Source organism: Oncorhynchus tshawytscha, linkage group LG16, assembly GCF_018296145.1.
Source record: "Oncorhynchus tshawytscha isolate Ot180627B linkage group LG16, Otsh_v2.0, whole genome shotgun sequence".
Classification (NCBI taxonomy): domain Eukaryota; kingdom Metazoa; phylum Chordata; class Actinopteri; order Salmoniformes; family Salmonidae; genus Oncorhynchus; species Oncorhynchus tshawytscha.
The window spans coordinates 48,615,160-48,639,335 of record NC_056444.1 but is presented as its reverse complement, the minus strand read 5'-3'; the positions used below and the strand labels follow the sequence as shown (position 1 = coordinate 48,639,335).

The window sequence follows — 24,176 nt, the reverse complement described above, 5'->3', positions numbered from 1 at the left end:
TTGGTTAGTGTTATCTACTGATTGTTTTCGGGCATGAACGTTCAGTTGATTAACTTGATACAGGGGTTTGCGAAAGTATTCACCCTCCTTGGAATTTTTCCTATTTTGTTGCCTTACAACCTGCAATTAAAAATATAATATATATATATATATATATATATATATATATATATATATATATATATATATTGGGGGGGGTTGTGTCACTTGATTCACACGTCTACCACTTTGAAGATGCAAAATCATTTTTATTGTGAAACAAACAAGAAATAAGACAAAAAAAACTTGAGCATGCATAACTATTCAACCCCCCAAAGGCAATACTTTGTAGAGCCACCTTTTGCAACAATTACAGCTGCAAGTCTCTTGGGGTATGTCTCTGTAAACTTGGCACATCTAGCCACTGGGATTATTGCCCATTCTTCAAGGCAAAACTGCTCCAGTTCCTTCAATTTGGATAGGTTCTGCTGGGGTACAGCAATATTTAAGTCACACCACAGATTCTCAATTGGATTGAGGTCTGGGCTTTGACTAGGCCTTTCCAAGACATTTAAATGTTTCCCCTTAAACAACATGAGTGTTGCTTTAGCAGTATGGTTAGACTCATTGTCCTGCTGGAAGGTGAACCTTCATCCCAGTCTCAAATCTCTGGAAGAATGTCCCTGTTTTTAGCGCCATCCATCATTCCTTCAATTCTGACCAGTTTCCCAGTCTTGATGTTTTTCATCGGCAGGAATGGTGTTCTCGGGGTGATGAGAGGTGTTGGGTTTGCGCCAGACATTTTCCTTGATGGCCAAAAAGCTCAATTTTGGTCTCATCTGACCAGCGTACCTTCTTCCATATGTTTGGGAAGTCTCCCACATGCCTTTTGGTAAACACCAAACATGTTTGCTTATTTTTTTTTTTTTAAGCAATGGCTTTTTTTCTGGCCACTCTTCCGTAAAGCCCAGCTCTGTGGAGTGTACGGCTTAAAGTGGTCCTACGGACAGATACTCCAATCTCTGCTGTGGAGCTTTGCAGCTCCTTCAGGGTTATCTTTGGTCTCTTTGTTGCCGCTCTGAATAATTCCCTCCTTGCCTGGTCCGTGAGTTTTGGTGGGTGGCCCTCTCTTGGCAGGTTTGTTGTGGTGCCATATTCTTTACATTTGTTAATAATGGATTTAATGGTGCTCCGTGGGATGTTCACAGTTTCAGATACTTTTTTTATAACCCAACCCTGATCTGTAATTTGTCCCTGACCTCTTTGGAGAGCTCCTTGGTCTTCATGTTGCCCCTTGCTTAGTGGTGTTACAGACTCTGGGGCCTTTCAGAACAGGTGTAGATATACTGAGATCATGTGACAGAACATGTGACACTTAGATTGCACACAAGTGGACTTTATTTAACTAGTTATGTGACTTCTGAAGGTAATTGGTTGCACCAGATCTTATTTAGGGGCTTCATAGCAAAGGGGGTGAATACATATGCACACACCACTTTTCTGTTTTGATTTTTTTTTAAACAAGTTATTTATTTCACTTCACCAATTTGGACTATTTTGTGTACGTCCATTACAATGAAATCCAAATAAAAATTCATTTAAGTTACAGGTTGTAATGCAACAAAATAGGAAAAATGCCAAGGGGGATGAATACTTTTGCAAGGCACTGTATGTAGAAAAGAGTAATGTTTTACTGAAAAGTGGCTTTATTTGTTATTTCTTACATGGTGCTGTAGCATCTTACTGTACATACAACAGTCACCCACAAATAATAAATAGTATTTAAAGTCATGTATATTTAATAGATACAGCACCGGTATATAGTGGATGTGGTCATTGCAAAATTAAAAAGATAAAGAACACAAATTGTGTTATTCTACAATTACAATTTCTGATGCATCCACAACTGTATTTATTTTCAAAACATATTGGAAGGGAGATTTTAAAATCAAACATGTAATCGTCTAAAGTGAAACGAAAGACAAAAAAGGAAATTGACAAAAAAAAAACTTTACAAACTGATTTAAAAAAAAACGAATCTATCAAGAGTTGGAAAATACTGTGGTTGCATCAATATCCAAAATATCTGGGCACTTAGGTTTCTTCATTGCCTGTTTGCGATACACACAAAGCTCCTTGGCAGACTTCACTTTGCTCACTGGCACATATCTTCCTATTTTACAATATCATAAGATTGTCTTGTGAGGTAACACCCGCGGTCTATGCAGAAAGGACCTTGACACATACGCATTCACTGCAAGGACAATCACGGTTGTAGTGTTTTGGAGAGTTATCTTCCATACGGGGGTATGTGACGCAAGATGTTTAGGGAGTGAAAGAACATAAGTACATACTTTTACACACATAAATGATTTTGAAAAATAATGGCCTATAAGCACTTTTCCAGTAAAGTTGTTTTCAGTTGTTAATTTTAAAAAAACAACACTTTTGATGGTATTTGGAGCAATGCTGGTGTTTTCTAACTCTCTTGTGAAATGTTTACTCAGCTTTGTCCACTTCATGGATGGGTGGAGTCTAGATTTTTAGTCTCAGTTTGTTTCTTTGTTTTCCCAAACTGCTGTTTTCCTTCTTTTAACACTCTTGGGATGTTCTTCTCTTCCTCAAAATAAATCTGTTGCTACTGTTCCCGTCTTGTTTTAAATACATTTAAAGAGGACATTATGTGACTCGTCTCTCTCCTCTCCTTCTCTTCCTCATATTTTCTCCTCCCAGGGATGGCTAGTTCCGGGATGAGGGAAGTAATGTTTAATGGTTCTTGGGATTGGAGGTTTTCGCATGGACATTTGCCCCCTGGCAGGCGGTAGTGTCGCAGATTCCTGGGGAGCCCGAGTGCCCGGTCCTTCCTGTCCTACCTGCCTCTCCGGGTTCTCCTGGATCTCCTGGGGATCCGTCACGCCCGTCTTTGACGATTCCAAATACTCCTGGGATACCTATGGGCACAGAAACAAGAGTGCAGGGGATGAGCCAAGTCTCCCAACAAGTACACACTAATTCAAACACACAGTGGAACCCTGCGTTACTCTTAAATAGAGGCTCAGATGTCCCACAAAGGGGTTTGTGGCAAAGAGAGTCTACTGATACAACTCCCCTTCGCTACCCATGAACTTGTATCATTCTAGCCCAAACCACACTCATTGTGAATGCACGGTGTATAAACTGTCAAACCTTGGTATCCTTGGTCTCCAACGGGCCCTTCGATGGCTTTTCCAATGGGTCCCTTGTCACCCTGTTCACCAAGATCACCTGTGGAAGAGACGGAAAACAATGTTACAAAAAAGACAATCTATTGGCACTACTTTGAGAACTGTGCAATATGCCTAACATACTAGAGATGGTCACACCTGTCTGTACACTTCATATGAGACGTACAGTACGTTTTGTGCTGCAAAGTTACTATCTGTTAGTCCATTGCTCTGTGCTGATCACATAGGCAGTTTGAGCCGTATGTTTCTCGGCATGGACCTGTGTATCTCCTGTTACTTACCTCTGGGACCGGGGTCTCCCAGGTCTCCAGGCAGTCCTCTGTAGCCAGGAGGTCCACGGGAGCCGGGGTGACCGATAGACCCAGTCTCGCCTGGCTTCCCCGGAGGTCCGGCAATGCCGGGGCGACCCACTTGGCCAGGGGACAGGGGTCTTCTGAGGTTGGAAGCCAGCTTTGCAATCTGATCTGAGAGAGGCAGGACAGAGGAACAAGAAATTTGCAAACATGTTTTTGTCAAAAAGGAGTTAAAGTCCCTTTTTGGTAGTTTAAAGAAAGACAAGGACACTGCACCCTACAACCCTTTTGATCTCCAAAATCCTCACCATCAATCATAGATCCACACAATTCTCTGATGTGCTGTTCGCTTGCCAGTTTACCCTGAAAACAGAGACAGGGAAGACACATTTAATTCAGCAGGTGTCGTCAGTGACAGTTCAGTCGATCTGAGACATTCTTGGTGCCGGGACACCAACTTGCCAAGTTGACATAGATCGAAGTACAGCATTAACCCTAGTTACTCAAAGAGGTTACTCACGGGAACACCAATCTTGCCAGCGATTCCGGACAGACCCTGTTCACCCTGAAAGCCCATGAGGCCTGGTTTCCCAGGAACCCCTCTGGCTCCGAGCTCTCCCTGTGGTCCCACCACGCCCTTGGGTCCCAGCTCTCCACGCTTCCCAGACTGTAAACACACAAAACATTTTTTTATCAAATATACAGCTCTTGTGTTCACTAAGTAAATGTCAAACAGAGTTAAATTCAGTGGAGAGGTTCCGTTGTCAGGGAAGAAAGTCTAGGTCTATTGCACTCTATTGCACACTAATCAGACTGCTCAATTGTTTCTGGTTCAGTAGTTCATTTGAGATGACCCCAGAATAAGAAACAACCTGACTTATCAAAGAGCGTTGGAAAAGTAAACACTGTAGTTGGTCGCTTCCTTGAGAACATCAGTGTGGGAGTGTACATATGTCTCATTTGATAATTCATTGAATGATCACAACAAATCCTAAGTGTGAGAGTTGCTGTAGCTAGCAGCAGGTAGCGTTAGCGAGCCACATCAGTGCCTTGGCTGTAATTACATTAATTGTGAGGTAAACTGTGCTGCAGCTTAGCGTGACTCCCTTCTCCCCTGTGGGGATGGCAGAGAGTGGGGATGGCAGAGACTGGGCTAAGCAATCATACGGCAGGCTAATTAATCCAGCTAATCCTGGAATGTGAGCTGGGATCCTGTACAATGAGTTTGTGTGTTGCAGTCTGGCCTGGGCACCAGCATTTAGTGCAAACACCAAATCTCTGGCAACATATCAGAGAAAAGATAGAGAGTGGAGAGAGACCATAATAAGGGAAAGAGACACTAAAGATGTGTGAGATAGGGAAAAAGGGTCAATGATAGTAAGCCCAACTAAGTAGAGCTTTTGACTATACGCCTAGTGAATGTGATCACAACTGTTGTGGTAGTTATCTAGAGGGACAAACCTGCCAGTAAAATATGTGTCAATGAATGGAGTTGGACCTAGGGCTCTATTCAATCAGATCCACTTTAGCTAGAGCTGTCAAATCCACAAGTGGCTCCCACTGCATGGAGTCGCAGTAGTAGTTACTGTCTTGTCTCATCGCTACAACTCCCGTACGGACTCGGGAGCGGTGAAGGTCGAGAGCCATGCGTACTCCGAAACACAACCCAACCGAGCCGCACTGCTTTTCAATACAGCGTGCATCCAGCCCGGAAGCCAGCCGCACCAATGTGTCGGAGGAAACACCTAGCGACCTGGTCAGCGTGCACTGCGCCCGGCCCACCACAGGAGTCGCTAGTGCGCGATGAGACAAGGATGTCCCTGCCGGCCAAACCCTTCCTAACCCGGACGACGCTAGGCCAATTGTGCGCCAGCCCCATGGGCCTCCCGGTCGCAGCCAGCTGTGACAGAGCCTGGGCTCGTACCCAGAGTCTCTGGTGGCACAGCTAGCACTGCGATGCAGTGCCTTAGACCACTGCGCCACCCGGGAGGCCCTATCATAAATCTTTTTTTTTAAATTAATAAAAAAAATTAAAATCAATTTGAGCGTAATCATTTCTATGTAGCGTACACTTTCTCAGTCTGAACTTCTAACTGGAGTGGGGCGGGTGTGGCTTTGTGACAATGATCGCAAGAGCCGCTATTCACCGATTCGACTGCTCCAACACAGTTCCATCTCTGACACCACCAATACATCCTCAATGCAGGTGACTGCTATCACCGGTTAACGCGTGATCTGACTGAATCTAGGCCCTAAACATATATGTGGTTGTCAAACATACATTCAACTCTGACAAGGACTCACTCCACCGTTTGGATGAAGATAAAGAGATTACTCACCTCTCCTTTTTGGCCAACTGGACCGAATGGACCCTGAAAATGATAAATAAGACAAAAGAAATTGGATGACACACATGTTTTCATGTTGATTGGATGAATGACTGAACTTAAAATATGAAAGATAACTTACAGGTTCTCCATTCTCCCCGGGCAAACCATCAGCTCCTGCCACACCCTGAACAGAAAACAAAATAATTATTTTTTGATGCCATTTACTGAGTGGTTATAATTTTTCCTTTTGCTTTTCAAGCCTGAGTGAATATTTGAATAACAATAATTGGGTGTGCATAGAAGCTTCCATAGAAAATATCACATCTATCTTTGGTTATGTCCCTACAAAAGTAAAATATACCCCCACAATATCTTCCATAATGAGCCCAAAAAACCATATTCCCACCTCTATAACCTTTCCCATTATCAATGACAATGGCAAGATTCTCTCCAAACCCTTTATTTAAAATATATATATATTTAACTAGGCAAGAAACAGGGTAACCCCATGAGCACACTGAATGCTGAATGAAGACAGTGGGAACGGGGTTTCTATGGTATTATTATTCTCAACTTAATTTGACCTTTGACCACTACTGTAGAGAGCTACAAGTGTAGTACATGTGAACTTACCACGTCTCCTTTAGGGCCTGATGCTCCGACTGGACCCTGCAGTAGGAACAGAATGAGAGAGAGAGAGAGAGAGAGAGAGAGAGAGAGAGAGAGGACTGTTGAATAAAAGAGAGCCAGTGGTTGTGGAGACCAGTAGCAGAGCCCATGGCTCCATAGATGGCAGACTGTGTGCATTGAGTGAGGAGGAGGGGGGGGGATTGTGGAGTGGGACAGAGCAGGAAGCTGGATAAAGCCAGGCTTTGTTCTGCCCTCGGCTCCTGAACAGGACTCTTCTTTCTCACCTCTCTCCTGGGTACAGTACAGTACACCGTTAGGGCTGGAGTGAGTAAGCCCACACTGTCCAGGTTATGAGCATACACTGCTCTGATCTAAATGGGTGTGGCAGGAGGAGCTATGGGTGTGCGTGTTTGTGTGCAGTCCAATATTGGGTCAGATGGTCAATAGCTGTAATCTGTTTTTAAAGGCATAGCTACAAATGAAAGGCCTTGTTAATTCCCACAAGGACATCTGTGTGGTGAATAGGGATTCGTGGGCTTGGAAACTGATGGTGAAATGTTCAAATCCCCAGGGTGAACATCACTGTGGGTCACTTCTGCAGTCTTTGGCCAGCAAGCGTTCTGTTCGGGGTCACACTCACCCTCTCACCAAATCCGCCGCGGATTCCGGTTGGTCCGGGAAGGCCAGGGTCCCCCAGAGACCCCTTTATTCCCTGTTGAACATGACAGACACCATCAAGAAGACCTCCAACACATGACACAGAATTTCATTCAGGGATTGTCCAGAAAGGATGTATCCCATCATACCACTGACCTGGAAGCCTTTGCTGCCCCGAACCCCGATGTTGCCCACTGGTCCGATGCCCCCCTGGGAAATATACAACATTATGTTAGCACAACAAGAAATACATCAGGGCCTGCAGACACAGGAAGTACATCTCATCCGGACCTTTGACTTTTTGCCTTCCCTCATCCAATATGATCTGTTATTTGAACCTTACCTTTTTTACCCCTCGTGGTATCCAATTGTTAGTAGTTACTATCTTGTCTCATCGCTACAACTGCCGTACGGGCTCGGGAGAGACGAAGGTCGAAAGCCATGCGTCCTCCGAAACACAACCCAACCAAGCCACACTGCTTCTTAACACAGCGCGCATCCAACCCGGAAGCCAACCGCACCAATGTGTCGGAGGAAACACTGTGCACCTGGCGACCTGATCAGCGTGCACTGCGCCCGGTCTGCCACAGGAGTCGCTAGTGCGTCATGAGACAAGGATATCCCTACTGGCCAAACCCTCCCTAACCCAGACGACGCTAGGCCAATTGTGCATCGCCCAATGGACCTTCCGGTCGCGGCCGGCTGCAACAGAGCCTGGGCTCGAACCGAGAGTCTCTGGTGGCACAGCTAGCACTGCGATGCAGTGCCCACTGTGCCACCCGGGAGGCCCCGAACCGTACCTTTTTAAGAGACACCAACAAAGAAGGACATGATTGTTTATACTTGGTATTGCAGTTGCGCTTGATGAAAGAGGCCCAAGAGTCATTGCTGATGTCGTGCAGGGTTTCCCACACTCGGTTCTGGGGGCCCCGCCCTGGGTGCACGTTTTGGTTTTTGAACCTAGCACTACGAAGTTGATTCAAATCATCAAAGCTTGACGATGAGTTGGTTATTTGAATCAGCTGTGTAGTGCTGGGGCTAAAACCAAAAAGTTCACCCGTGGAGGGGCCCAAGGACCCAGTTTGGGAAACCCTGGTGTAGAGCATGATAATCACTTTTATATCCTGGCTGTATCCTGAATTCCCTCCCTCTAGGGTTCTGATGGGGATCCAAAGACAAAATCCCCTCTGTGTCTCTGACCCGCTTCCATCCATACCTATTTTATACACTCCTGTCTTCACCACTGCCTCCATCTAACTGGAGGAGAATAGCTATATACAATATTATTAGGTACACCCCTCCAGTACCGAGTCGTACCCCGCTTTGTCTCCAGAACAGCCTGAATTCTTCAGGGCACGGAAACGTTGCTCAATTAGAATCAAGGGAAAAAGTTCCCGACACCATTACACCCCAGCCACTAGCCTGTACCATTGACACCAGGCAGGATGGGGGCATGGACTCATGCTGCTTATGCAAAATCCTGACTCTGCCATCAGCATGACGCAACAGGAACCGGGATTAGTCGGACCAGTAGAAAATGTTTTTCTACTTTTTCTACTGTCCAGTGTTGGTGATGGCGTGCCCACTGGAGACTCTACTTCTTGTTTTTAGCTGATAGGAGTGGAACCCAGTGTGGTCGTCTGCTGTAGTAGCCAATCTGTGATAAGGGCCAATGAGTTCCGAGATGCCGTTCTGCACATCACTGTTGTACTGCGCTGTTATTTGCCTGTTTGTGGCTCGCCTGTTAGCTTGCACTATTCTTGCCATTCTCCTTCGACCTCTCATCAACAAGCTGCCGCTGACTGGATGCTATTTGTTTGTCGCACCATTCTCAGTAGACCCTAGACACTGTTGTACGTGAAAAGACTAGGAGGCCGGCCTTTTCTAAAATACAGTAACCGGCGAGCCTGGCACCGACGATTATACTATGCACTCGTTTTTCCCATTGAAAAGTTCAATCGAACAGTAAGTGAATGACTCGACGCCTGTCTGCCTGCTTTATATAGCAAGCCATGGCCACGTTACTCACTGTCTGTAGGAGCAATCCATTTTAGTGAATGGGATGGTGTACCTAATAAACGGGCCACTGTGTGTATATAGTGTGAATATACACGTCCCTCCGTATTTATTTGGAGAGTGAAGCTAAAATATGTACATTTGGCTCTCTCCAGCATTTTGGATTTGAGATCAAATCTTTCATATGAGGCAATAGTACAGAATGTCATCTTTTATTTGAGGGTATTTTCATACATATGTTTTACCGTTTCCATTTACATTTTAGTCGTATCCAGAGTGACTTACAGGATAAATTAGGGTTACGTGTCCTCTTCAAAGCTCTGGGATTTGAACCAGAGAATAATCTAACCTCCCCTGTTATTAGTAATGCTGCGATGCTAGCATTTTTTTTTGGGGGGGGGGGTTATGTTCTTTCTTCCTCTGTACCTTTCTCACTCATATTGTATGTTGCTATCCAACAGTCTCCCAGTTGATCACAACCAATTGTGTTTTATGATTTAACTAAATAAGGGGAAGTTTTCACCCTTATCCTCTCTCAATCGTCATACTGTATGTTCAAACAAACAATAAGACGATGGATAAAATGTGTAACACCATCTTGTTTCACTTGCTAATGTCCACATGAAAACAATACAAGTAATCCAGGAAGTTATGACTTATCTTTTAGGGGCGAGAAGCTTTGGAACTTAAAATGAATGTCACACCCAAACTTTAGGGAAACAGTTGAGTATTGTTGGGCGTTGAAATCCTTCTAATAACTCCTCTGTGCTCTTGTTTCATTTCAGACTTGTTGTAAGCATAATGGGAGAGAATGAGAGAGCAGCAGACTCATCAAAAGGTCATGTGGTAATACACTACATGACCAAAAGAATGTGGACAGCTGCTCGTCAAACATCTCATTCCAAAATCATTCGCTTCTGGGAAGGCTTCCACTAGATGTTGGAACATTGCTGCGGGGACTTCCTCCCATTCAGCCACAAGAGCATTGGTGAGGTCGGGCACTGATGTTGGGCGATTAGGTCTCTCTCGCAGTCTGCGTTCCAATTCATCTCAAAGGTGTTCGATGGGGTTGAGGTCAGGGCTCTGTGCAGGCCAGTCAAGTTCTTCCAGACCGATCTCAACAAACTATTTCTATATGGACCTCACCTTGTGCACCGGGGCATGATCATGCTAAAACAGTAAATGGCCTTCACCAAACTTTTGCCACAAAGTTGGAAGCACAGAATCATCTAGAATGTCATTGTATGCTGTAGCGTTAAGATTTACCTTCACTGGAACTAAGGGGCCTAGCCCGAACATTGAGAAACAGCCCCAGACCATTATTCCTCCTCCACCAAACTTTACAGTTGGCACTATGCATTCAGGCAGTTAGTGATCTCCTGGCATCCGCCAAACCCAGATTCGTCTGTCGGCCTGCCAGATAGTGAAGCGTGATTCATCACTCCAGAGACCGTCTTTCCACTACTCCAGAGTCCAATGGCAGTGAGCTTTACACCACTCCAGACGACACTTGGCATGGTGATCTTAGGCTTGTGTGCGGCTGCTCGGCCATGGAAACCCATTTCATGAAGCTCCTGACAAACAGTTATTGTGCTGACGTTGCTTCCATTGGCAGTTTCCACTTCCCAATAACAGCACTTACAGTTGACTGGGGAAGCTCTGGCAGGGCAGAGGTTTTACGCTCTGTTTTAACCATACTTTCTAACGGTCAGGAAAAACACTTCTGCTTGGTAATAAAACAAATAAAATAATGTTTTACTGTCACACACACCAGATAGGTGCAGTGAAATGTGTTGTTTTACAACAAATTAGGGTTAATAAGTGCCTTGTTCAAGGTCACATCGGCTGATTTTTCACCCTGTCGGCTCCAGGATTCAAACCAGTGTTCAGTTACTGGCCCAACACTCTAACCAGTAAACTACCTACCGCCTTAGTACATGGCTCCACTCTACCCACTGCCATCTCAACAGGTGGATGCTGCCACGTTTCCATGGATACGGTATTGAACTTTGACCTAGACTACTTACAGCCACTCCTCTGGTTCCCGCCTCGCCCCTCTCTCCTGGGATACCGATGTCGCCCTGTGGGAGGAGTCAGATGATGGTGCAGGCAAGTGAGACGAGCTGATACACCACGGCTGCAATGTAACAAAACAACACACAACACACAGACACCCCGATAATACCCCACTGCCCAGAAGCCCATCAGATACATACAGGAATACCTGGCTCTCCAGACGGCCCTGCCTCTCCCATCTCTCCTGGGTCGCCCTGGGAAGAAAAGGTTTAACAGAAGGGTTATGTGGTGGCTTAACTTCACTGCCATTGGCTTAATGGTTCCTCTAATTGTATGATGTCATTTGTGACACCACTGTGTATTTACTCTTAAAGTATGATTTCATTTGTGACTTTACTGTCGGTATGGTTCCAATGGGCACATTCTTGCCAGATCTTACAACACCTGCATAGGTATTTTAAGTATTAGCTAACCACATCATATGTTATAGCAATCTGGTTCCTGACGGCACAGTTGATGAAGTGGCACGCAACCATTGCATGCAACGTCTGAGCAGGGAACCTTTGATTGTAATTGACATGACATAATTGGTGACATCACTGTCTGTATGGTTTATTATCTGATTGTATGATACCATGTGTGATGTCACTGGGTGTGTGACATCACAGTACACATTTATGACATTACTGACTATGACACCACTAGCTGTTTCTTTTGAGTCTGTATTCACGTAATAAGAATGAATCCCCCTCGACCACGCCCACAAATTGGGGAAAACAAACATTCTTTCCATTTGACTCCTATGGTAAAAGAGACAACTTCGATTTTTTTGTTATACAGAAAAGAAAACAAACATGCCAAAAAGCTGATGTGTTTTCCCCACAGGCGGGCTGTGACGTTATATCTAATACCAACTGGGTCTATGATATCAGTTGTAATATTAGCTGAATGATTCCATCTTTTGATTGGATAATATCATTGTGACCTCAATGGCTTTATGACATCACTAAGAAAATAGCCTAGATTGGCGTCGTTTTTGCTTCGAAACAAAAACACTTGTTGGAGTTCTCATATGCTTGCACTGTTGTTTTGATTATTGCTTTTACAGTCGCAAAAATTACATTTGGTTGTGATAGTTGCAAAATGCCTATTTTGGATGCAGCAGTTGTTACCTAAAATGCTATTGCTCGTTGACATAGGCTGTAGCCAAAGAGCCATTTTACTGGTTGAAGGTTAAGTTGAAGTGTTTTTGTTGTTGTTGTATAATGCAGTTTATTTACAACGATGTCACAAACATCATATGCATAAGCAGGACATTCATACAAACAGGACATTCATACAAACCCTACAATCCAATTAGAACCAAAAACAAAGTGTGAAATGCACTCATAAGCTACATGTAAATGTAGGATATTTTTGCTGGCCGTCTATGAGAACTCCCCCAATTTTACCCCCACGGTGTGGAAATAGTGAACAGCGACTTGGGGTTTAAACCATAGAATTACATATTAGAACTGAATAATTGAATATGATCTCTGGGGTGGTAAAAATGGTGATATCCTTCTCTAGATGGCCCCATTGTATACATCATATCCGTTCCTTCATGAAATCACTGTCTTCATGACCTGGTTATGCATTGTTGTCATACTCACAACTCCTCCTGTGGCTCCCTTTGAGCCAGCCTTTCCTTGTAAACCCTGAAACACAGACATAGAAACATGACTCTGGGCCACAGTAGTACGATGATTATAATGGGACTTGGGCCTAGTAAACACACTGTGAGAAACTCAGTTAGATATGATTGTGTGGTGATTAGAGTGTGTAAGAGAATCAGTGTGTGCAGGTTAAAAGGCATCTCCTAAGTAGGATACAGTGGGACAGATAATGGCCAACTTTACACAGCGGGACGCTAGATAATGTCATGCTTAACACAGCGGGACGCTAGATAATGTCATGCTTAACACAGCAGCTACGGCCACGGGGAGGGAGACACACTGGGTTTGATACTCACAGGAAGGCCGTTGGGTCCTTTCTCACCGGGTACCCCATTCCGTCCGGCGTCGCCCTGGCAACGCAGAGAAACACTGTCACTTAAGACATCAGCCACACCCACCGTGAGCTCATGGGAAATGTCAGCAGAGCAGAGAGCATTTTGGGAGGAAAGGGTGCCACTTTACCTTCTCGCCGTCCAGTCCCTGGGTGCCATCTTTCCCGTCTCTGCCGGGGATGCCCTGCAGAGGAGAGAAACACTCTGTTGGTCAGGGGATCCGAGATCTGCAATATCTGTTTTCATGAGAGATTTACATTTTATTAGAGATGTGTATTTGAAAAGATTTGTATTTTAAGACTTACAGGCTCCCCTTTGGGTCCTGCTCCCCCGGGAACTCCCTTTGGACCAATTTTGCCCTATTGAGAAATGACAAGGTACAATGTTACATTACCTGAACGGTTTGTAGCGCAACATTAGATCCTTTACAATCTCCTGTACTCACACCGTGTACCATCATATGGCTGTTTAGTCTGTTATGTCATTAGAGATTAGAGTTGCCTTTAAAGAGGATGTTCAGTCAGACATGCAAATATCAATACAAAAATGTACAGCATGTGTGTATTATCTACTCACAATCTCGCCCTTTGGCCCTCTAAATCCCTCTGGTCCTTTCTCTCCAACATCACCCTGGGATTGTCAAATTACAGACACAGAGCTTTTTATTGATGGGACCAATGGCAGACACCTAACACAATGTAATAAACACCAGTGCCGAAGTGAGGTACGGGTTATATGCTACTCAACAGATAGTACAAACAAGGAGAGACTCACTGTCTTGCCGATGATGCCAGCAATACCAGGTTTGCCTCGGAAACCAGGTAAACCCTGAAAAGAATAATGAGAGAGAGACAGTAGATGCATTGCAATCAGGGAAACTGACATAGCGTTTCCACCGCAGCCTATTGAAGTGCTGGTCTGTAAGTTCCAGACAGAAGACAGAGGTCTGTGACAAAGACATTCAGAGGCATGGTACTCACCCTGTCTCCTACTGCACCCATCGGGCCCTGAAGTCCCCTCAAACCACGAGGACCCTGGGAAAAAACACCACGGGATGGTTAAGAACCAATCAGAATCAATCCCAACCACCATAAGAATCAATCAGAACGATCAATACTGCATACCATTCACACATCAGGCCCGAGGCAGAAAGTACTGGACAATCTAAACAAACAGGCAACAGATAAAAAATGTCTGTGTTTCGAGCCACATTAGGTGACATCCCTCACCTGCAGGCCCACAGTGCCGGGAATACCCGGAGGACCAGATGGGCCAGCATAACCCTGGGAGAGACAACAGGACACACAGTTACCAATAGGTATTCCACATCCGGATTAACACTTCAGACTAGTGAACCTTTCTGCTCCCCGAGTTCTAAATTGATCTCACCTTCTCTCCGTCTTTCCCGAGCTCTCCCTTGTCTCCTTTGTGTCCTGTGTGACCCTAAATGAAGAGATGAAGGAAAGACATACGGAAGAAGCAAGGGAATCATATTTAGAGGGGGATGGCGAGAGATATAAAGAAAGACCAAGAAGGGTAGATCATGAGAATGGGAGAGATACAACAGTTAGTTTAGCTGTCATGTTCCTGGGGGAAACTGTCATTTGAAAAGCACACATTTCCGAGCTTTAAAAGGTATATTCAGTAAAGTAGAGCAACAATGTCCTGTACCCACCTTGAATCCAGGCATTCCTGGAGGGCCGGAGGGGCCAGGAGGGCAGATGGCAGGACACTATAAAGGGGAAAGACAACACTGCATTAGGCAAAGGCATGTAGGAAAAATAATGTCCCATTGCTGTTCAATGCAGCACAGTACAGGGTTCATGTACTTAAATGTGTTGGGTCTGAAAAAACGTCCTGACACTTACCAACAGATCTCCACTGCCATCAGGGAGAGCCCCAGGAAGACCCTTGGAGAGGTAGAATGAAGAATGAAGTTCAGATTGATATATACTTTAAAAAAAAATTAACCTTCATTTAACTAGGCAAGAACAAATTCTTATTTACAATGACGGCCTACCCCGGACGACGCTGGGCCAATTGTGCGCCACCCTATGGGACTCCCAATCACAGCCGGTTGTGATACAGCCTGGAATTGAACCAAGGTCTGTAGTGACACCTCTAGCACTGAGATGCAGTGCCTTAGAGCACTGCGCCACTCGGGAGCCCAAGTGAATGTGTAACATTTCCATCTTTCTTTCTTTAAGCATTTCTTCACCCCACATCTGTGTGACCATGCATATCCATCCCTGACTGATGGCAGCAATAACAATGTCACTAAGGTGGAGAATCAACAGATAATGTAGATGTTCTGTACTTACTGGGGGTCCGTCAGGGCCGGGTGGCCCAGCCAATCCTGCAAGACCCTCAGGGCCCTGGGAGAGAGGCAAAGGAACACACAGGCTAGAGTCAATCAATCAACCTGATTCATTTGCATATAAACTGTAACAAAATCACTGCATAGACTTACACTGCCCCATACTCTCATCATGTTAAAATAAAGGAAATCAAAGATGACGCTCCATTGCTGAACCTCTGACCAGCGTCTCTGATATGAAGCTCAACTGAAATCATGCCTCATCACGATCACGCCAATCAGTCCTGGTTCTCTCTCCAGGGGTCTTTCCCCACTCTACTCCCCGGAGATGAGAACTGTTTATGGAGGTGTTTATGGGAAAACGATTGGAGAGACGTGCCTGTCTTCTCTGTCTCAGGGATCTCCAGTGTTGGTCCTGGAGTGATGCTGCTTCTGGTACTGTAGATTTTACTTGTCATTCAGTGGTTAAACATTAAACTTGCAAACTTGATTGCTTCATCGTGAGATACCAGGGAGTCCACTAGATACCCAGTAGTGGCAGTCAAAGAGGTGATTAAGTGTATGTGTATATTTCCCTGTTTCCTGTCTGTTGTACATCTTTCTTAATCGGGATGAATTCATTAATTGGTCTTAACACTCACTGCTGGTCCCTGTGGCCCGATTCCGCCCGCAAGCCCATTGGCTCCTGGTGGCCCCTGGAAACAATAGAAATGGGTTGGGTGAGAGCACACACACACACGCAGCAGGCACGGACATACACAAACACGTGCGTAACTAGAAGTCATATATAGACATGCAAAAATATCTACACACACACAGAGACAGACAGACAGACAGACACAGACACAGACACAGACACACACACACACACACACACACACACACACACGCCATCTGTACTCACTGGAGCTCCCGGTCTCCCTCTGCCCTACGGAAGACAGGGAAAGGCATATTAAGACATACATACACACACACAAGACAACTTATTAACCATCGTGTCATAACAAGCTGATGTTATAATGGTTCAAATGTATAGGGGGAATTGAAGATGTGTGACAGTACACCATATGCATACGGTGATAGACAGCTGTGTGTGCTTGTGTGTGTTTGTGTTATGTTATAACTGGGAACGTTTGTATGTGTCATATAGGTAGGGCCCAGCATTTTTCTTGACCATGTGACTCGACCAGGAAACTCTGGGCCCTAGTTATGGATTTAGCTGTTGACAGGTGTGTAATCAAAAGCATCTATATTTCTAGTGATCAGTCTGGTGTAATAGAGGTTATGAACATGGACCGGTGATACAGGCTACGTTGATGTCTTATTGGGCATGTAACAGAGATGGAAGATGAACTTGTACTTACAGGAGGTCCACCTGGTCCGGGAGGTCCAGCATCGCCCTGTAGTGACAAAGACACACAACCGCTCAGACAACTTCGACAGATACAATGAAACTAGGTGGGAACTAGGTTAAAAACCTAAAACATTATTTGCATGTTCTTGTGCCAAAACTGGGTTTCGAGGTCTTTGGGAGGGGATGACGTGTCAGCATCGAGTCATGTATCAGTGAGGCAAAACTAGAGCAACTGCCTTGGTCCAAATAGGTGGGAAACAATCAAAATTATTACAGTAATATAAAGATACTACAAATGTAAACTGAATACACTTTTCCTATGCTGAAAAGTGATGCAGTGACCTGATATGACCCAAAACAAGAGTATAATAAAGATGCCCCCCCCACCCCTCTCCTTTATTTTATGCCCCTTTTCCTGTCCACTCTTTCACTCCCCCTCCCTCCCTGTTTCCTCTCTCTTTCGCATTGCCCCCCTCCTTTGCCCTCCAACCCCTCCTCTGCCCCACACACACACACTCAACCCCACCAACATTCCATCTCAGCTGTGTTTGGACTGTTTGTGTGGTGTGAGGGAGAAAAAGACTCACGGTGAGACTTAACACAGTGGTGTCATGGCAACCCACACTACATTCCACACTGTTCCAACTGACTTTATATTGGATGAGTGTAGACTGGCCTGCTACACAAATACACACACTAACACACACAGTTAGACACATGCACATGCACAGACACTGTTGCACGCACTCAAGCACATAAATGCACGCACATATACAGTACACAGCACTTACGCCCGCATGCACCTGCACACGAGCACGTATCCAACATGCACACACAGAGCCACACGCGTGCATGTCTCCTGTGACGCATGGGAATGTGTCGTGGTTTGTTTTCACTGTTTTACTGTTATTCTCAGTATCTCTAGTATTCTCTGTTTGATTTATTTTACAGCTATTTGAAGCTGGTGGACCAAAATGTGAAAGTTACCACCAGCTTTAAACAGCGGTTTTGGTCCACCAGCTTCAAAAAGCTATATTTTCTTCTTATTGAAAATATATATTCACAGCGATTTAGATGGTAAAAGGATTCCCTACACTACTCAGTGCTTGTTTTTATAACATAAACTGAAATTGAGCGAACAGTGTAGAATTTTTGCAACCAGGAAATGACAGAACAATTTCCACTAGATAACACAGCCACAAAGTAAAGACAGCTTTCCCAGTTTGACAACAGATGCTGCTCCGGCGGGAGAAATCAATAGGCGAATATCGCAGCCAATCACAACACTGGCGGGTAAGTAATACTGCGAAACACTTATCGTCCCACTGTTAGCGCCAGATATATTATGGACATTTTCTGAAATTACAATGCAAAAATTCTAAAGAATCCTATGTGTAGCACCTTTAATAGTGAAAACATACAGCGTCTTCCTCTAGTCTAAGCAGTAAAGGCTGGTTATGTGTGTTGAAGAGCATCGGTGAACTTCATTATCTAGTGACTGTTTTGGGGAGGTGGTAGATATGTCTTGACAGTGAAAGGTTATTTTTTCCTGAAAATGTAGCTACTGTGTTTTGCTCTGAAAACAGCTTCCGCCCAAATCCCTTCCTCGGTGTGAGCAGGGGGAGGGAGAGAACGTCCAAGCTTGTCAACCTTCATCCCATTAGTGCATGGATGTTAGCCAGGAAATAAACACTCACTTCCTGATTAGTGTGACTAATTAGTTGAATTGCCTCCATTTTGACAACGGACCCATTTCCTCCCTTCAAGTTGTGATCACAGGACCCTTTCTAACATCCTTTTATAGCTCGCATTTAATGCATGACTACCAACATGTCACATCCAGTTCTGGAGGTGCTAGGTAAAACCATTACGTTCTCCTGCGCTGTACTGCTTTCCTGCCTTTACCACCCCGGCATTCATATTCTCAGCGCTTCATCTTCCTCAGAGGATAACTGTACTTATTTCCTCCTGCATCCAAGCCGCAGATCCCTCTGCTTCCTATGGTCTTGGCCGGATTGGTGGGCAGCTGTGCACATTCCAGGCGGGATTAGGGAAGCAGCGGCCAGAGCTAGATAAATCTGACTCTGTGTCACCCTGTCCCTCATTAAAAACATTCCCACAAAGGGAATCTGTTCGACAAATCCATCCCGACAGGGAGAAAACAGAGGCCTGAGTAGGTACCAGCTTTAGCCCACCAAGGTCTCAAGGAGCTCAATCTAACTAACCCCCTTTCTCTCTATTCTGTAGGGTCATACAGATATGATACACAGAGGACTGGATGGCACCTACCTCAGCCTAAGGTCATTCTAAGGTCACAACACCAGCTCTATGGGTGGGTTTTCATAAGTTGAACTAACTGAGGCACCCCAAATCGTTAATGCCTTTTGTCACTCTGTACATACTGTGTGTGTGCGCGCGCGTCCCGTGTACATGTATGTGTGTGAATGCATCTGTGTGTTTTAGTGGCTGATTGATGAGGCCAAAGGGACCGTCTTTAGTTAAAGATGTCATTAAAGTTAATGAGGCACATCCAGAGGCAAACGGCCATGCAGGAACCTTGGGGGACCGATAGGCACTTCACTTACCAACTCCCCTGGAGGACCGTCCTTCCCTGCAGGCCCATCAGCACCTGTCAATCCCTGAGGAAGAATCACAACATCGTTGAAACATTATTAGACATTACACTGTGCTATTTCTTACATCTAAATGACTCAATTCAACTGTTTGAATAGATGGGGGGGGGACACATTTTATGGGATAATTCATTCAAGTTCTCTAACAAGAGGCAGCTATGAGCAAGTTGTTCACTGAATAGAGGACAGGTTCCTCGCTCTGTATGCAGGTACATGGCTGTTCAGTCCAAATCAGTCGACTCCAGGCAGTCAATTATACGATGAGATACAGTGAATACTGGGAAGCAGTCTAAGCAAGTGTCAAGGAGTAGAGTTTGGTAGCAATAGCCTCAAGCTACTGCATAGCTAATAGGTGCATGGTGAGTCTATGACAGCAATTCAGGCAATCTCTTAAGCATCAATAACAAGACCAGTGTGTGTGTGTGTGTGTGTGTGTGTGTGTGTGTGTGTGTGTGTGTGTGTGTGTGTGTGTGTGTGTGTGTGTGACTTTCTACGGGTCACTTACGTCCACCCCTGGGAGGCCGGGCAGGCCTGGGTTCCCTGGTCCTCCTGCTCCCCCTGCTTTCCCCTTGGGTCCCTAAACCATTGGAACAGGTCTGTGTTAGAACAATCAAACACCTCACAAAATGTTATTGTTGATCTGTTGTTGTAAAAGGTTATGTTCTGTTGTTATACTCACAGCTTTTCCTGAAAGTCCAGCAGGGCCATCTTTGCCCTGCCAATCAAAAGAAACAACATACGATTCCAATTGGACACACATCTCAAAGGCCTTTGATTTCAGTCTGGGAATTAGATTTTGGACATATCATGTCCTTAAATAACAAGTGATTACGTTTTATGTTAATACAAGTCCGCAGTCACAAATGCCACTCAATTACCGTGAGTGTGTATGTGTGTTTTAAAGACGAATAATACCATCTCAGCAGAAAGATGTGAAATACGGACGTCCTTCTGGCCATTTTTCCCCCCGTAAAAGGCCAATCAAAACACAACTGAAATGAAACTTATCTAAAGCTATATGTTGAATGGCTACCAGTGATATACAGACTGTGTGTATGAAGTGCTTTAACACACAGGTGGTTGTAGCTACCCTCTGCCCTAAATCTCCCAGTGGGCAATGGGGAAAAATAAACCTTTCTAAAAGACTGAGTGGAATGGTCACATGATGAAAGCCTCAGGTTGGTTTGGACAGGGAGTAGGAGAAGGGAGGGTGGCGAGGAAGGAGGTGTGAGGGGAAACTTTAGATGCTCTCGTAGGGTTGGGGAATGTATGAATGAATGGGTCTTCTGTATGGCTGGCTGGCCTTCCAAACTGTGGTGAATTGACTTTACTCCACTGAAGCAACACAGCTATTCAATCCCCAACATCTAAAGGTTTGATAGGCATAAAATATCAAGTGTATTTGAATTTCTGTTATGAGATCAGAAAAGTTGGCAGGCTCTGTTTGGGGATCCATTAACATATCAAGTTATTGTAAGGTTTGAGACCATAGGCCTTAGTGTTTTTGTTTTTTGAGCACATAATCCTATTTCCCCTCTAACATATAGCACAAGTATGAACCTGGTTGCTGGTTTAAGTTCCGACCTTAGGTTTTTCCCCATTTCTATCATGATTGGCTCTGATGTGTCATCGGGTGCCCTCCGGCCAATAAAAGGCCTGTGTACATAGTGTTTAATGATGACTAAATACCTGTAAGGCAGGGTTAAGACTCTCAGTGGGAGGAGTCAATCTGTTATAAACTGGATAACTAGAGAGCATTTGACCAGAATTTGATTGCAAGACCAACATTAAAACACCACTATCATCAATGATGGGAAATTAAAACAGCTGTGATTAGAAATATAATATCAGTCATTCTTGGATTTTCAGTTTGGTTGTTGTTAATCAGTAGGCTACAACTTGAATAAACGCATCTTTTTTTATTTTCCCCCTTAAACATTGTAGAAACATAAAAATTACTTTGATTATTATTAGGATCAAAGACAACACTTTCCCTATAAAAAGTTGACATAAATACTAATGTAGGTCCACATAAGTAAATGTTCAAATTTGTTTGACAAGCGAGTGCTAAAGTAACAGGTTACTTGATTGCCTCAGCCATGATGACAACTTCATTCAGTAATTGGATGGCAAAACCCAGCTCTACTCCACTCCACTGCCTTACAGTGGTCTCAAAACCAATGGGAGCGAGACCCTCATGCTTCTTCGGTGTCTGGCTAGCTAACTCACGTCAGTACCATCCTTCCCTGCCGGTCCCAGGGGTCCTGGCGGCCCGACTGCTCCTCGTGGGCCGGGTCTCTGCGTCACAAAACCAAGACGTCAAAAATGAATACAAATATCCGCAAGACTGATAGGTATTATCATGTGATACGTATTCATAAATGGTCTAAAATCAAGCTGCTTTATGTTCAAATGGGCACGGAAGGAATGTGCGCATTAAGAATGAAAAAATAGACAGGATAAACCTTGTACCTAAACAAATATATATACAAAGTCTAAATGCTTGTTGTTGAATGTATTCCAATAATAGGGTGAACTGATCGTGCGTCATTATTCAGAACGAAAAAGAAGTGGCCACATTGATAGGCTTCAAGTTGTATTATATTATAAACTGGGTGGTTCGAGCACTGAATGCTGATTGACTGACAACTGTGGTATATCAGACCATATACCATTGGTTTGATAAAACGTTTAATTTTACTGCAATAATTAAGTTGGTAACCAGTCTATAATAGCATATACCTCAGCTAAGGGCCGTGTCCAGGCACTCTGCATTGTGTCGTGCGTATAACCCCCTCCCCCCTTAATCATATTGCTTTGAATCTCCTAAACATTAAACTGAAAGAAATTAAAACAATCAAATGTATCACAACATATATGATGACAAAGCTATGCGCATGAAATAACCTTTATTACAACCGAGCTCTTGAATGCAGAAATGACCCCAATTACGCACAGGCAGTGCAAAGAATTTCTAGGGTCACAAACGAATAATTTAAGTTAAATATTATAATGAATATACTTGATTTAATTTCAGACTGGACTAAAAGCGTAGGTGTTTCCAAGGGCTTCCAAAGAGCACGGCTGAATGAACAAAGGTGTCATTGTGAATAGGCCACTGACCTTCAGGCTCTGCATTCTTTAGCATCTACTCCATAACCCCTACTCCATGAACTCGCAAGTAAATTAAAAAAGTTAACTGAAAAGACAACAGTCCTTCACGGACACCTGTGGATGATTAAATAAATAAATAACCTAATTATTTCAATAACCCATTCAGAAATCTTTGAACAAATCGACACCTAGGCTACATACAACCTTATAAAACAAGAAAGGCACTAACACGTAGGAAAAAAAATCGAAACCGTCTATATATAACCTATGTATTAAACTGTGTCAAAGGTTCATATAAAAATGGACGATAAAATAGCCTATATATGTCCACCTTGCAGGAAGCCTAATAATCATGGAAGGATTAGACTGACACATTTACACCCACAGCAGAACGCATAAACTATCAACGAAATGAGAACATCAGGCCAGTTGAGTGCCTACAAATTCTTCAGGCAGTTTACAATGAAGCTATGCAAACAGCAATTCCGAGCACAAGGTTGCGGATGAAAACATTAGGGATGGATAACGGGCGCACCAAAGCCACCGCTTACCTGGGCTGGAGATGATGCCAAAAGCTGGCACAGCAAGAGCAGCCCGAGAGCTGAGAATATAGACATAGCTTCCCGCTCGCCCCTCAAATCAGAATTGACGCAGAAAAAGTCGAACCCCGTACCCAGTCCTTATCGCACACTCTCCCCCCGGCTTCGTGACGGATCTCTCCTTCACCTTATAGCGCGCGGCTCCTGAATGGCTTTCACCTTGATTCCAGATAAACCTGAGCCTCCAGCCGAGGGGGGCAGATCGCACTGTAGAGAGGGATGAGGGGAGTTGTGAGGTGAGGAACTGATGGAGGGGGGAGCGAGGTAGAGGTGCACGACTTCGGAGCCAGTAAAAGTGGGCTGTGCTAGAACTTTCCTGCCAATCCATGGGGGCACTAATGCCCAATCCGAATCCTGAAGTTATAAGGTTGGTGAAAGCAGTATGGTGAAAGCTCCACTGGCCTAAAGATGACATGGATGGAGCTACACCATATCTCTTTCACCCATCCAAATCATTCAGATCTACATCAAGTGCTACAGTAGAGTCGGTTTGGAATGGATGGGAGGTATAAAAAAAAAAAATCTGACTTCTGGAAGGACCCTTCAATGGTCCACAACTAAGCTTCCCTTGCACCAACCTGCAACAATTTGTCAAATTCACAGGCCTACTTTGACAATATTCACCAGGGGACATTTTAACAGTATCCATGCCATTGTGCTACACTGCTCCTCAACTGTTAGTGTACAGTCGTGGCCAAAGGTTTTGAGAACGACACAAATATTAATTTCCACAAAGTTTGCTGCTTCAGTGTCTTTAGATATTTTTTGTCAGATGTTACTATGGAATACTGAAGTATAATTACAAGCATTTCACAAGTGTCAAAGGCTTTTATTGACAATTACATGAAGTTGATGCAGAGAGTCAATATTTGCAGTGTCGACCCTTCTTTCTCAAGACCTCTGCAATCCGCCCTGGCATGCTGTCAATTAACTTCTGGGCCACATTCTGACTGATGGCAGCCCATTC

General features: G+C 44.4%; 1 protein-coding gene across 1 annotated transcript; it reads right to left on the bottom strand.

Annotated features, from left to right (window-relative positions):
- Window positions 1–1,662: 1,662 nt before the first annotated feature.
- Window positions 1,663–23,482, bottom strand: LOC112215778 (collagen alpha-3(IX) chain). Its single transcript, XM_024375170.2, has 32 exons — window positions 23,162–23,482; window positions 21,726–21,794; window positions 20,176–20,211; window positions 20,002–20,073; window positions 19,449–19,502; window positions 16,874–16,909; window positions 16,414–16,437; window positions 16,151–16,204; window positions 15,514–15,567; window positions 15,061–15,102; window positions 14,868–14,924; window positions 14,582–14,635; window positions 14,422–14,475; window positions 14,173–14,226; window positions 13,967–14,020; window positions 13,769–13,822; window positions 13,498–13,551; window positions 13,323–13,376; window positions 13,157–13,210; window positions 12,798–12,842; window positions 11,346–11,399; window positions 11,157–11,210; window positions 7,270–7,323; window positions 7,097–7,168; window positions 6,460–6,495; window positions 5,966–6,010; window positions 5,836–5,868; window positions 4,017–4,163; window positions 3,805–3,859; window positions 3,485–3,667; window positions 3,166–3,243; window positions 1,663–2,930 (listed from the first exon to the last, which is right to left on the bottom strand). Exons 1-32 carry the CDS (start codon window positions 23,225–23,227, stop codon window positions 2,746–2,748), a joined length of 2,037 nt encoding a protein of 678 aa, XP_024230938.1. The 5' UTR covers window positions 23,228–23,482; the 3' UTR covers window positions 1,663–2,745.
- Window positions 23,483–24,176: the final 694 nt, after the last annotated feature.

Bases quoted from the DNA above. Each gene is read 5' to 3' on its own strand.
- LOC112215778 (XM_024375170.2), bottom strand. From the start codon at position 23,227: ATGTCTATATTCTCAGCTCTCGGGCTGCTCTTGCTGTGCCAGCTTTTG. The intron at 6,011-6,459 runs GTAAGTTCACAT...TTTTCTGTTCAG, and splicing joins CAGGCCCTAAAGGAGACGTG to GGTGTGGCAGGAGCTGATGG. The intron at 3,860-4,016 runs GTGAGTAACCTC...CTCTGTTTTCAG, and splicing joins CTGGCAAGATTGGTGTTCCC to GGTAAACTGGCAAGCGAACA.